Source organism: Tachypleus tridentatus, chromosome 7 (assembly GCF_004210375.1).
Source record: "Tachypleus tridentatus isolate NWPU-2018 chromosome 7, ASM421037v1, whole genome shotgun sequence".
NCBI lineage: Eukaryota > Metazoa > Arthropoda > Merostomata > Xiphosura > Limulidae > Tachypleus > Tachypleus tridentatus.
Window position 1 is genome coordinate 65,882,133 of NC_134831.1, and position 14,110 is coordinate 65,896,242.

The 14,110-nt window shown below is 32.5% G+C and overlaps 1 protein-coding gene across 2 annotated transcripts in view; it reads left to right on the forward strand.

The window, feature by feature from the left end:
- LOC143255853 (ankyrin repeat domain-containing protein 17-like) overlaps positions 1-14,047 on the forward strand; it is a 90,925-nt gene extending 76,878 nt beyond the window's left edge. For both annotated transcript variants that reach the window (XM_076512180.1, XM_076512179.1), the window contains 5 exons: positions 4,120-4,774; positions 6,519-6,692; positions 10,389-10,535; positions 10,798-10,948; positions 12,509-14,047. In XM_076512180.1, coding sequence (XP_076368295.1) covers positions 4,120-4,774; positions 6,519-6,692; positions 10,389-10,535; positions 10,798-10,948; positions 12,509-14,047 — 2,666 coding nt within the window. The remainder of the gene's footprint in view (positions 1-4,119; positions 4,775-6,518; positions 6,693-10,388; positions 10,536-10,797; positions 10,949-12,508) is intronic.
- Positions 14,048-14,110: the final 63 nt, after the last annotated feature.

The window sequence follows — 14,110 nt, forward strand, 5'->3', positions numbered from 1 at the left end:
TTATAAAGAAGTTGTCATCTTTTGAGAATATAATTGTTTATACTTTGCTTTTTGCATACTATTCCCTGGTTGCACAACAGTAAGTGTACAGATTTACAATGTTAAAATATGGGATTTGATACCCCACAATGGACGTATCAGATTACAAAATGTGGCTTTGCTCTGAAACAAACAAGTCCTTTTTGCATGATTTTTTCTCTCTCTGTTAGTGGTTTTATTGCTACAACCCTTCCAAATTCTCGTGATGTTACACCATATGGTCTGAACAAACATTGATGTTTAAATATGATATAATGGAGCAGATTGTAAACTGTTTATGTCAATGTAGATTAAATAAAGTGGTTTGGGCAGTAATTTAAGGTTTAAGAAATTCACTAGTCATTCCTGTAATGGTGTAGAAAGGAATCTAATGGGAAGTTTAAAAGTCTTAGGAACAAACAAAAGTTTTTAAAATTGTTAATAGTTTTTAAATATTAATTTCATTCTGAAAAATATTTTTGTTATATTTCTTTGAAAGCAACAGAAATTTTCTTATGATAACACACCAGTTAAGCTCAGCAAATATGAGTCAAATTCTTATTTATTGAAAAGGGATCATATTTACAGATAAAAAATTGTTCTCAGTAAAATGGTACTAGTAAAAGTCATTATGCTTTGTGTGTGACAAAGGTAATGGTGATGCCATTTTGAAAAGTGAGATTTTGGATATAGATTTGTAACTGGAAATTGTTACTACTGTATATGGCAAAATAAAATATCAAAAGAAATACATTAATGAATATTAATCACATTAAAACTGTATAAATGGATTGGATTTTAATGTTTTTCAAAACAGTGCTTCATGTTCAAATAGTGGAAATGTTACAACCTTAAAAAGTAGTGGAAAAACTAAAATTACAAAGATGCCAACTATTTCAAATGACTGAGCGTAATGATTGTAGACAGAGCCCTTTATCATTTGTGGCTACTAGGCCTGACCAATGTCTCTAAGCTGTTTATTATTATTATGTTATTATTATCATTATTTATTACTGCTATAGATTGGTCATTTATGAGTGTGTTTTGTGTATTGAATAAATAACTTTAAAAAATTCTTTTGAAATTCTTTTTGATATTCTGAATTCTTACTCATAAATATTGTTATCTGCATCGTTTTTGTCTTCGCCTCAGCCTTTTGTTGGTGAGATGCCGATTTTGTATATCTGGAACAATTGTTTATCCCGCCATGCGCCACAGAAAAATCGATATGACAAACTGTATAAAACGCATGACTGTTACCGACTTTTAATGCAATGACCGGATATTTTGCACTGTACTCTTTCCTAAGTTTTTGATTCACAGTTTTAGTCCTTTTAGATTTGCCAGAAACAAGACAATCTGGTGAACGAGGCCTCTTTTTTTCCATCTTGTGTACGATCGCGTTGGTGTTTCTATGCTTAGCAAACGAGAAATACCCATTACGTGAGCACTGATTGGCTGACAAGCACTGATGACATAACTATGGCTTCCCCCACGTACCCAGTAGGAGAAGCACCACACTCAAACTACTGGTAGACGTAGGAGATATAAATAATTTTTATTATTTCAAGCACAAACATGATTATTGCAAGTAGCCATTTGGACTATGTCTTTTATTTATCATCAAAATTTATTTGCATCTCACTAGAAATTTTCTTTTCACTCCTTTCAAGCCTTGGGGGAACAATTTATCACTATTGTATTGGCTTGTATAATATATAATAGTTTGGGAGTTGCAAGAAGTAATATTTGTCCGTATGAGCATATAGTCGTAATGTATACTCCAAAATCGTAATGATTACACTCAAATTGTAATGGTTGGCATTTCTGATATTATATTAATTGTTTAAAGACAAAATTATATACTTTTTAACAAGCTGTTGTTTCATGCAGTTAGGTCACATACTTCCTGTTAAGTGAAGTCCTCTCTCCAAGATCAGAAAAAGTTAGTTTACAAGTTTTTAAAAAAGAGTCATGAGGTGTTGAAACAAAACAGACTTCCAAATACTTTCATTCAGGAACTTAAATGCTAGTCCAAATTTTAAAACTTAAGGTGGTAATGTATCTATTTATGTAATAGTATTGTTATGGTATTGCCATTTCAAATGTATGTTGATTTTTTTAAGGAAAAAAACATTTTCTTTTGAAAGCAGTTTAACAGCAATACAAGCTAAATGTTAATAATAATTGTGACAGAATTATATTTTTAATTGCAAGTTATATTGATATAAATGTATAGAACCAATCTCATTTACTTTAACTTACATTAAGTTTGTAGTTTGTTTGCCCCTAGTGTCTGTTAGCTTATGGGTTTTTGTATAAAATTACAACCAGTTAGTCTTTCCTCAAGTCTCTCTCTTGTTTTTATTATTATATTGTTAGATTGAATTTCTAATGTTATTTTACTTCAGTAAAATGCAAGTCATGATTTTTTAGTTACAATAATATTGTGATATTTTTTCTCTGGGTATCCCCCCTTCTCTAAGTTATTTACCCCCCCCTCCCATAAAGAGGTAAAATTAAAGAACTTGAGATGAGTTACTAAGTTTGTTATTGTAATCACTCAGGCAACGCAGTTTTTGCAGTCTTCAATCTTATTTGGTTACACGTAGATAAAATAGAAAATCAGAATCCTCTTGCCACACCTACCTGTCACATTCTCATTCTTTCTCAAAAATTGCAAATAGTTCTCTTATATTTGATACTGTATTATTTATAGCCAATAAAAAACTAATGTTTTAGTCTGTCAAATGATATACTATTTTCTACTCTATATTTCACTTGAATTTCACTTTATTTTTATGAGAAACACGTCAGTGAACTTTTAATGGCTCTTATTGGATATTTAGAAAATGAGGAAAGCTATGACAGTTATTGGATATTGTTCCTAGGTGCATTGTTTAATAAAAAAAAAAATTAGTGTAGAATTATTATCAGTATAAAAAAGTAAGGTCACGTTTTATCACCAGTTGAAAGAAGAAAGATCCAAATAATTATTATATTTGCTGTTTTTATATGTATTCTTTATTTACTATTATAAAAGTAACAGAAACTTATTACCTTGGATAAAGTTAGAATAGGTAAGATAAAGAAAAATGATAATACTAATAAATTCTTTCTGTGAGATCTGCTTGTGTGTAAACCATGTCTTGCATAATTCTATATGGTAATATGAGATACACATTTGCCAAGTAATTTATTTATGTGGTGGAATTTATTAGTTAAACATGATTCAAGAGGCAGTAAATCAACAAAATTTAAATATAAACAGGTTTGTACTGTTACAATATTTATGCTCTAGGATAAACAAGTGTAGTTTCATGTTACAAATTGATGTCGTTTCACAAAATAAAGGATAATTTAGGTTTGTATTTTCTTTATGGTGGTTACAAAATAGGTCAAATTGATCAACCTTTTATGGAGTTAAGGTGGCAAGTATAACTGATAAAATATAAAGTTCTGCCAAAATAGTTTTAAATTTAGTTAGGATGTTTTATGGATTACACAAATGAAATTAGAAAATTTCAGATAGAGCAAAACATTTTAAATCTTAACATGAAAATTGCTATGTACTCAGAGCAGTCAACACTTTGACTTTATATATTCATGGAAAAATGTTTAGTGAAATTACTTCATTAAACATTTTGAATATTTTGTCTACATAAGAGTTCATGTTTACTGGAAGCTTGCAAATGTTAATGAAGATAAACATAACATATTAAAAGTAATAGTATTAAAACTAGAAAGTTCAGTTAGAATTCTTGAACTTTGCTGAAACTGTAAAGACTCTCATGTTGTTTAATGTTTGTTATGGTTCTACAAGAAGGAAACTATTAATATGAGAAAAGAACATGCCTTAGAAGAATGTGGCTTTGTTGTTCATTCTCATTTGTTTAAGATCCTTATAATGGCCAGTGGTGAAGGAAGTTACAAACTATTTTACACATAACACCTTGATAATTATAGTTGAAATTGTGTTGTGGTCAACACAGACCATCTTGGTCTATGCCAATCTAACTTTTAGAGTTTGAATATTAATATATTACTAGACATTAGTGATTAGATATATATCAGAATTTATTTTTTTTATTGATGCTTTAGCTGCTGCTGGTGAAGCAGTCGTTAGTCGGGAGACAATGAAAGGTAGTCCTGTCAGACCCAAACAAGAAGTTTCTAAACCAAGATTGCCAGTGAGTAACAACATAGAACCTGAAGTAAAGATAAAAAATTCTGATTCAAATTCTCGAGTCAGCGAAACAGGGCAGGGAGAAAACCGATGCTTTCAGCAGTCTAGTCTTGAAAGTGGTGGGCCTGTGAAAAAGAAGGAAAAAGAACGACCAAGAAGGCTAGAAAAGAAAAATAAAGAGAAGCTTACAGATAGAGAAAGAAATGTTAAGAAACATCCTGAATCAAATTTAGCAGACTTAAACCAAGTGTGTAGTTCCATTACATCAAGAAGTCAGAAGAAACGAAACCAGAAACATGATGTTCCTCCTGCAGTTTCAAGTGCTCCAACAAGTACTACTACTACTGTATCCAGTACCCACACAAAAGGAGCTGTTTCCATGGTTGGAAGTTCATTAGCCACATCAACATCATGTGAATCAAAACCACGTACAAACAGCCACAAACATAAGGAATCTAGTAAAGATATAGTTATATATGGAATGAATACAGCCATGTCAGATTTAGATGATTTTGGAGTTTTACCTGGCAATTCCAAAAGAAGAGGAACTCAGGATAAAACATCTACTGTGTAAGTGATTACAATTTTAATATTTACTGTAGTTCCTTTATGAAATTCAAAAAAAAGAAAAAAGAAGTTGATTCTATTCCTTTTATCTTGTTATGTGGAGGTGTTGTAGTCCAATATAGTTCCAGTTCTAAAAGGATTTATTAGTGTAGATGTGTTATTTTCATCTAGATATTTTTTGAGTTGTGCTGACAATATATATTTTCACTCGGTGTGTTAAAGCAGTTTTGTATAGTTTGTTTAAATCAGTATATTTACTGAAGGTTTCTTGTATCAAAGGAAGTAATTGATACAGGTTTATGATAGTTGTGTTGCAACTATAGGGGTAGGTAAAAGTGAGCATATTATAACATTTTTATAATGCTACATTAAAAATGTAATCAAACTACTTTGACATTAACTGACATTATTAAATGTGTGACATCAAAATGTGGTTAATAAATAAACTTTTTGGTTTACAAATTTTGATTTCTTAATTTAAAATGGAAATATTCACTTGACATTTCTTTATTCCAAATTGTACAATTTGAATATTTCCACTGCTGTTTGAACTTTTGATTTTGAATGCAAATTGCAAATTATAGCTACTCCTGAGATGTAAGAGTTTTTTTTAAGTTACTATTGCTGAGTTCAGATCAGTGAGCTAAGGGAGTTGTTTTAATGCACTCATAGCTTAGTCAGTAAAAGTATAACATTTATATGAAATTATTATATTGTGAATTGAATATTTGAAATAAATAAAAATTAGCTGAAGTATTAATAACAACTGTAGTAAAACTTGGGTTAACTATCACTTTTACCCTGAAGTAATTATGCAAGTAGCTTATGTATTACGTAATCCAATATTGTGACTTGAGCTTTGCATTTGCTTGGTGATTTTAGCTTGTTATGGTGGTTTAGTAGTTAGACGCGAGTCAGAGTAACAATAAAATAAAGTAGATATAAACTAATATTAGCCTAAAGCTATTTATGATAAATATTTTTGTTATAATTTGCAGTTACACCAGAAAAAAATGGGGTGATTTAGTTTTATTTCATACTTTTTGTAGTGTTTTCCATCTTGGTCAGATGGACCAAGCATATGCTTTGTTAATATACACAAGTTTTAGTAAAAGAAAAAAATAACTTCAGAAATTCCAGCAATTATGGAAATAAAATTTGAAAATTGTGAGATGACAGAAGTGTTTTTAATCTTAACATAAACACCACCCTGCACTCAGATAAATCTATAATAAGGGTATTTGATTACAAAATCTTTTTGGGTACAAAGTACTTGTAATATTTACTAGAAGCTTATCAGATTTTTTTGTAGGTATACATACTACTTTAAATATTGTCAGAAGGTAGGTCAAAATGATGAAGCCCACATAGATAGTATCAAAAAAATGTTAATATATTCCAAAATTATAGACATATTTTGTATCAGATGAAAGAATTACAATTTAGTAAGAGATTATTGTAATACTTCTTGAATTATTTTATAAAGAGTGGAATACATTAGAAAGGTATTGCATTTGAAATACAGAAACTGTGCAGTTTTTTATTATGTATGCTTATCTTTTGAATTTAATAAAGTTTGGTTGATTTAAATTTAAGTGGATGTATATGTACTATATAACCATTAACTTTGTTTGGAATAAATTCAAGTGAATTTATTAAATCTCATTGTTTGATGATTCATCAAGTTCCAAATGTTACAGTATTTCTTTTATGTATAAAAGAGTATTTTTTGTCTGTTTAATTGTAGAAGTTCTCTAGGAGATTTGATTGTGGAGCTTCCTTCTGAAGTAGCTCTTACTGCAGGCCTGCGTAGTCCTAATACAAGTAGCTTGTCACAGGGTGGAAAGTCACCTCTTATTACAGGAACTTCCCCTAAGAAAGGGCAGAAGCGAGAAGAAGGCTGGAAAGAAGTTGTTCGTAGGTATGTTTTGCATATTTTATTATTTATTTTCATCATACTGCTGAATGATAGTTATCGATTAGAAAGGTTTCTTTGAGTTGCAGTATAATAGAAGTAAAACTAATGAACTAAGTTAATTCCAAACTTATTTCAGTTTTTTTTTTTTTTTTTGCTGTTTAAATTAATATAAGGTATGTTTCTGAGAAATCTTTAACTGATTTATAAGTAACTGTACAGATTTTTTTTCTTTTGCATGTTGTTGGTTTATGAACTGAAAAAGTGCATGTCATCTTTGTAATTTCATGGACATTTGTTTCCTCTATTTGTATTTTTGTAATAAAATTAATGTTATTTTGTTATATATATAACAAATTAGATGTTATTTTGTTTTATATATATATATATACACCTAAGGTAAGGAAGTGTGCTGTAGTTAAATATTCCACAGAAATCTTTTCTTAATGATAATGATACAGCTTATTGGTTATTTTCCCCTTTACGTGACACAGTACAGTCAAAGGGAGAAAAGTTTGTGATATTCTTTCGTGAAAACTAAGTAAATTTTATGTTATTCGAGATGTACCAGAGCTTGTTTATTATATTACTGTCTGTTAAACTCTTTAGAATCTCCTTATTTTGTTTTTATAACAAGTTTATTTGAATCATACATCTGTGTTTACACCTGAAAATCTACTCTAAAGTAGCTTATCTGTTTTTCTGAAATCAACAAAAAATTTCCTATTTCCATAACTTTGATCACCATGAAACTTTCACAGATACTTGGATGACATTGAAGAATTTTTTAAAACATTTACTTTAATCATTTGCTTATTTATATGATTGACAGTTGTTTAAATCCCCTCATCCCCTATTATTGCTAGTGAATGACACGTGCACACACACACACACACACACACACACACACACACACATCATCTAGCCTTTTTTGTGAAGCCAATAAAATGAATGCAGTGCTTGGTTCAAATACCATGGTAGTGTGATTAAAAGAAGTGTTTAGATGAGTGGTGAAATACATGGGCTTAACACAAGAACACACGTCCATTTTGTTCTATCTTAAAATATTTTGGTATTACTTTTTGTTAATTATTGTGCATAAAAAAAAACTCAAGTATATTTGTAGTTATGTTAAAAAAAATAAGACAACTTTTGCTTGAACATAAAATCATAACTGTGTCATTTAATTGAATATGCAGAACTTGATATTGCAACTAAACGTTTTCAGCACGATTTAATTTATCCACTGAGCAAAATCAAGCAAATATGTTTATGTATATCAGTTTAGCTGAGACTGACTTCATTAGGTATTTATTCACTTTTTGATATTTCCACTTTGTCAAGACAGACAAGTTTGTTTCTGCAGTTATAGTTACAAACAGAAAAATATTAACATTATCATAATAAATTTTTTCTAATGCATTTATGTTTTAGAAACAAAGTTATTGCTTGCAGACAATTATTGTTGAACTATAAAAAGTCCTTTACACAACACACTGGACATTGTTTATACCATAATCTGTAAATCATAAACAAAGAATAGGTTTTAAAAAATTGGTTTTTGTTTTATAGAATTCTAAAAATTACTTGTATATCAGGTCATCCCTTAAGTAATGTCTGATTTTAGGTTTAGAAAAAAGAAAGGATTTCAAATGCTTTTAATGTTATTAAATCAATAATGTATGTCCCATTATTACTTCCTGTCAATGATTCACAAGCTTCTGAATGCCACTTCTATAAAATTCTTGGGGCTCAGAGAAAAAGAATGTAGAGAGGATAGTTTTGACATCTTCATGTGTCCCAAGATATTTTCCATCAAGATAGTTCTGCAAACTTTAGAATAGATTATAATCAGATGGAGCAAAGTCTGGAGAATAAGGAGGATGTGGAAGTTTTTCCCAGTCTAGCTCTTCGATTTCTGCAGATGTGATCTTTGCTGTATGTGGCCATGCATTATCCTGATGTAACACAACACCTTTAAGATTGATCAAAGCAGCCCTCTTTTCTTTCAATGCAACATTTAAGTGTTCTAAATATAAACAGTAGAAGTCTGATGTAATTGTAACATTGAGTGGCAGCCATACAGAGTGGATCACACCAACAATATCCCACCAAACACTTAAGACTTTCCTATAGTGGAGGTCCATTTTGGGTTGTGCTGTAGCCAGTTTACCTGCACTGGACCATTGTCTGTGGCACTTAACATTTTTATAAAATATCAATTTTTCACTTCCAGTCACTAATCTGTCCAAAAAAGATGAGTTACATTCATGAGAGTGCAGAAAAGTGCAAATGTCCACTCTTGCTCTAAAGTTGGCTTCTGTCAAATCATGGGGATCCCATTTTCCAAGATTTGACACCTTTTCAAGCTGTTGCAGATGACTGTGAACTGTTGAATGGGTTGAATTAAGCTTCTCTGTTACTTCTTCAATTGTTACAGCAAAATCTTTTTCAAATGAATCCAACAGTAAGTCATCATTAAACTCAACAGGACGACCTAAACGTGGCGCATCACTTAAGCTGTAGTCACCTAATCTGAACTTCTGAAACCACCAACATTTTCTTTCATTGAGAGACTCTACACCATAAACACCTTGAATGTTTTGTGTAGTTTCTGCTGCACTATTGCCTTTTTTTTTAAACTCGTAAAGCATTATATGCCTCGTGCTCCTCAGACACATTAATCTTTATAAGGGTTTTGTTTGATTAATGATCTGAGAAAGTGGAGTTCAGTTAGTTTCTTTTATTTGTCTGAACATTGTTATACACGTCCTACTACATATTTTAGTCATTTAAACCTACAAAGACAGAAATGATCATGCACTTTCTGTATTAAATTTTTGGGATGACCTGATACATTAAGTTTTATGCAAATTGATGAAAAAGGTTGATTGTAGTGTCTCTTTTGGTGGATTGTTTCCAAGTTTAGGTAGATCCACTCATGCTATATTTTATGAGTTGAATATCATAATTATGTAAGATCCAGAAGAAAAAAAATGTTCATACTAAACTTGGTTTTTATTTGTACAGTCTACTAAATATTCCATATTTATTATTAACGTCAAAATAATGTAAAACATGTATGATAATATGTGTAAGCTTGAATCCTCAAGGCTGTGTAATTCCAACTTTAAGAAAATTTTGAAAGTTACTTGTGCTTTTTGTGTATCTCAATAGTATTAAACTTTTTTGAAGTTTATGCATTGGTGGTAGGAAATTTAGTTGTTTACTCTATTTTTATGATATAGCTGTATTTGTTCTCAGCTTAAATTATAATAAAATAGTAGTTTCAAATGTCTTTGTCTCCTACTGGTACAGCTGTAAGTCTACAGATTTACAGCACTAAAATCAAAGGTTTGATTTCCCTTGGCAGACTCAGCAGATAGCATGATGTGGCTTTGATATAACAACACACACACACACACACACACACACACACACACACTTATCTACTTACTTACTTCAAATGTCTATATGAAAAAAAATACTCCAAAGGCATAAAGTAAAAGTACATTTTGAATACTTACATTTCTAATCATAGAATCTTAACAGTTGTGTATGTCTCATGGTGATTGAAGAAGAGCTCTTATATAGTACAGTCTGTGTTTATTCCATCTTAAATGAAAAGTTAAGGCTTTTGACAGTTTTTACTTACTTTAGTTACTATTTTATTATTTAATACATTGTTTAATTGGTTGATAGGTCCAAGAAAGTATCTGTACCCTCTACTGCTATTAGTCGAGTGATTGGTCGTGGAGGATGTAACATAAACACTATTCGGGAAGTGTCTGGTGCTCATATTGAGGTGGAGAAGCAGAAGGGACAAGGAGACAGAACAATAATTATCAGGTATTAATTTGATTTTGTGGTAATTTTCTTTCTGTAATATACATGGTGAGTTAACTCCTGAAAAGTTTGTTTCGTGAAAGCTGAGTTTAAAAGAAAATTTTTTTCCCTTTCTATAGTTTTTAATGGTGTTTTTAATTCTTTTATTTCTCATTCAGAAGAAAGAAGAAGAAATAGGATATTTGTTAAGTTGGTTGGTTGCCTTAAGTTCATTATACATGTTAGTACATCAGAGAAAATTTATTAATAGTATTTGTGTTTGTAGAGGATCTCAGGAAGCTACAAGACAAGCTAATCAGTTGATTGCTGCTTTAATCAAAGAAGCTAACTGTGAGCTCTCAGAAATCATTGCAAATGCTGGCCTGTCAAGATCTGCAAGCACACCAGCAGTACCAGTTGGTAGTGAGGGAATGAAGGTTGGTGACTGTTTCTTTATAATATTTTGTATTTTGGTTTATTACTCTATATTTCATAATTTGGAGTAAAGTTTTTTATTGCAGTATTTTATTGCTTCACATTATGTTTGTAAATGCATTAGATATATTATTTTTTAAATTATATGCCACTTTTAAACTCTCTTCAAGTTGTTCAAAGTATTAAGTGCTGTGATTAAAAAAAAAAAAATCCCATGGCAGTTTTTTAGTTTTATAGGAAGATAAACTTTCCCAACTGGGATTTTCAGAGATATTGATATATCCCATCGCCCTGATCGTGGTAGAAATTTGTTGTGATCATTGAGAATTTGGATTTAATTTTTGTTTGGCTTGTTTTTGTGATACTCGATTGATAACGCTGTGATTGTGTGAATTCTAACTGTTTGACAATGATTTTTACTTGGGGTGTTATTAAATAGCCAGTTGTTTAAAAAGATTCAGTTAATATTATAACTTTATAGATTATTGGTGTCTGTCATTATTACTAAGAGAATTGAAAATAAATGTTTCTAAGCAAAAATAAATATAACAGGAGTAAAAACTACAAGTGTTTGCTAGTTCAATAGCCAACACTGTTGATAAATAGTTGTGCCTAACATTTTTGTCTGTTAACACTATTATTCAGTGATTTATCATTTTTGGATTTTTCCTTTTTAATTTTTACCAGTTAGTTATATCAAACAAATAAATTGGTCACTTTCAGTTGAACTTAACCTCAGAATTACCAGTAGAGAATAGTGTAAAAAAGAAGTTGGTGGTTTGAGGATTATTATATGGCAGTAGGTGATGTCAGTATTGACTATCAAAATCAGTGTGCTAGAAGAGGTCATAGGATGAGCCATCATTACTTGTTTGATTGAAAAAAAAACATGGTGGCAGTATTTATCTCTACCTCTGTTTGGCAGAGGATATGTTTTCAATCGGTGTGTGTGTGTGCTTGCCATTAAGGTTTCTCTAGCATTGCTAAATGGATTTGGCTGAAAGTTTGTATACATCTGGACACTGACCAAAATTAGTAATGTTTAGGTTTTGGAGGGTTGAAAGTCATGGTCACAAAAATAAGATTCCTTGTGTATTAACATGGGGACCAAGTTTTCACACTATTTTTGCTTTTATAACTCAGTCATAAATTATTGGATTTTAATTAAACCTGGTGAATGTATGTAGAATATTATTTTTCATTGTCCTGCCAAAAATAGTCCTTGTCCATTCATAACATTGGAGGTATGAACACATCTGGATGCTTTTTATGAGCCAGTTGTGATCAGTGCTGCATGGTGTGGAGGTACGTGCTGTACTGAATGCCCTCTAGTTGTTTAAGTGCCGTAGTATCTAAGAGGGGAATAATGTGCTTTTCAGATTATTTCTATAACTGCATGTTTTAAATAGAATTGTATTGAAAGTAATCATGATATTTAAGCATTATTTGCTTTGAATAAAATGTTTTTCATTACTTCTGCTAAATTTGCTTGTGGCTTTTTGCTGTCGATTTATTTGGTGAATCTTCTAAATATAAGTTTTTCACTCTCCACTGTTTAACAGGGAATGACTGGAATTGTAACAACATTGTCCAGTCTTAGCAAGTTAGGAACATCCCGACAGCTTGGAGCTTTGAAGTCATCTAGCAGCACATCACTTAACATCAGCAAGGCCACAACCATCCCCCCTCCAAGTCTGCCAGTTAGTGCTGCTGCCCCATTTTCCAACCAGACACGACTTCCAGGAGCTCCATCCTCCATGGTACGCCCACCTGTAGCAGTAGGTGGCACTGTAAGAGCACCTCCTTTTCCATCTAATTGTCAAAATGCTTGGTCTGGAGCTAGCTCCTTGGGTAAGGGCCTTACTGTTTCATCAAATCGTCTCCCTTCTCCTGGTGCTTCAGCGTCCATGCCTTCAGCTCCTCTCCAATCCATAGGAAATATCAATACAGATAAGAACCCTTTTGTTCGGCAGTTATTTCCTTCAGAAAAAAAAATGGCAGTGGGTCCACATAGCACTACAACCAGCACCAAAGGTACTGTTTCTTATACTATAGCAGGAAAATCTGCAAAGTCTGTTCCAGTTAGTAATATCACTGTAGCCAGTAGGTCTAATTCAGCTGCTGCTGACACCAAATTGGCTGTCACTGCCCTAAGTCAGCTTGGAGGTTTGACACCAAGCTCCACAGAATTTTCTGCACCACCATCTACAGTTCAGCCATTTCCAGCATCTGAATCATCAACCTATGCTAGAGCACAGAATGAAAGGGCAGTGAACCAAATTTCACAAACCTCAGTAGTCCAGCAGCAGACAAAAGCCATTGATGATCATCCAGCCATGCACTCCTCATTCACCACCAGAACCTCCAGTCCAGCATCTGTTTCAGTTCCTTCCTCAAGTGGTTCCCATCGGGCTGCCTTAATGAATGGAGTGAGAGCCACTGTTCAGTCACCCATATCTCAAGTGTACACACCATTTCAGTGCCATCTGAGTAAGGTGGTAGAACACAGTATGTGGGGACAGAAAGAAACTAAGCCCAATTTTGCAAGTGTTGCTGCTGCAGGAGTTACTTCTGTAGCAATGAATACTCAGAATTCAAACCCTGTCCAGACTTCACTCTCCCTTTCTGTTCCTCAGACCACTGATTATGAGGTTGATGCAGCTAAAGCTCCTGGTTACCGTGGCAATCTTCATGTTTCTCCTAGTGGGTCAAGCAGTTCATCTAGTGGAGGTGGAGTGTCCCAACCAGTATCTCTCAATACCAACTATGGGCCTATTGGTAGTGGGCCCCGAAGTGCTCCATGCACTCCTCCATTAGGTCCCATAGGAGCTCCATCTGTTTCAGGATCTTTGAGACATGCCACTTCTCCTGTCATCTCCAGTCCTCCTGCTCAGTCAAGATCACCTCCCGAATCCCACAGGTTTACAGGTAATGAGTTGGTGAGCAGTGTTGGTGGAGGTGGTCCCATCTCCACTTTTTGGACCAGTCTCTCAGGTGTTGAATGCTTCCCAAGCAGCAGCAGAAGCCTTATACCAATCTCAAGCCATGCAAGGGCTAAACATGAGTCTACCTATGGCAAACCAACACACAAGACTTCATAATTTTCCAGTAGCTTCAGGAGCTAGATTTCCTGTTCCTTCACCTGGCACTCATACAAATACCAC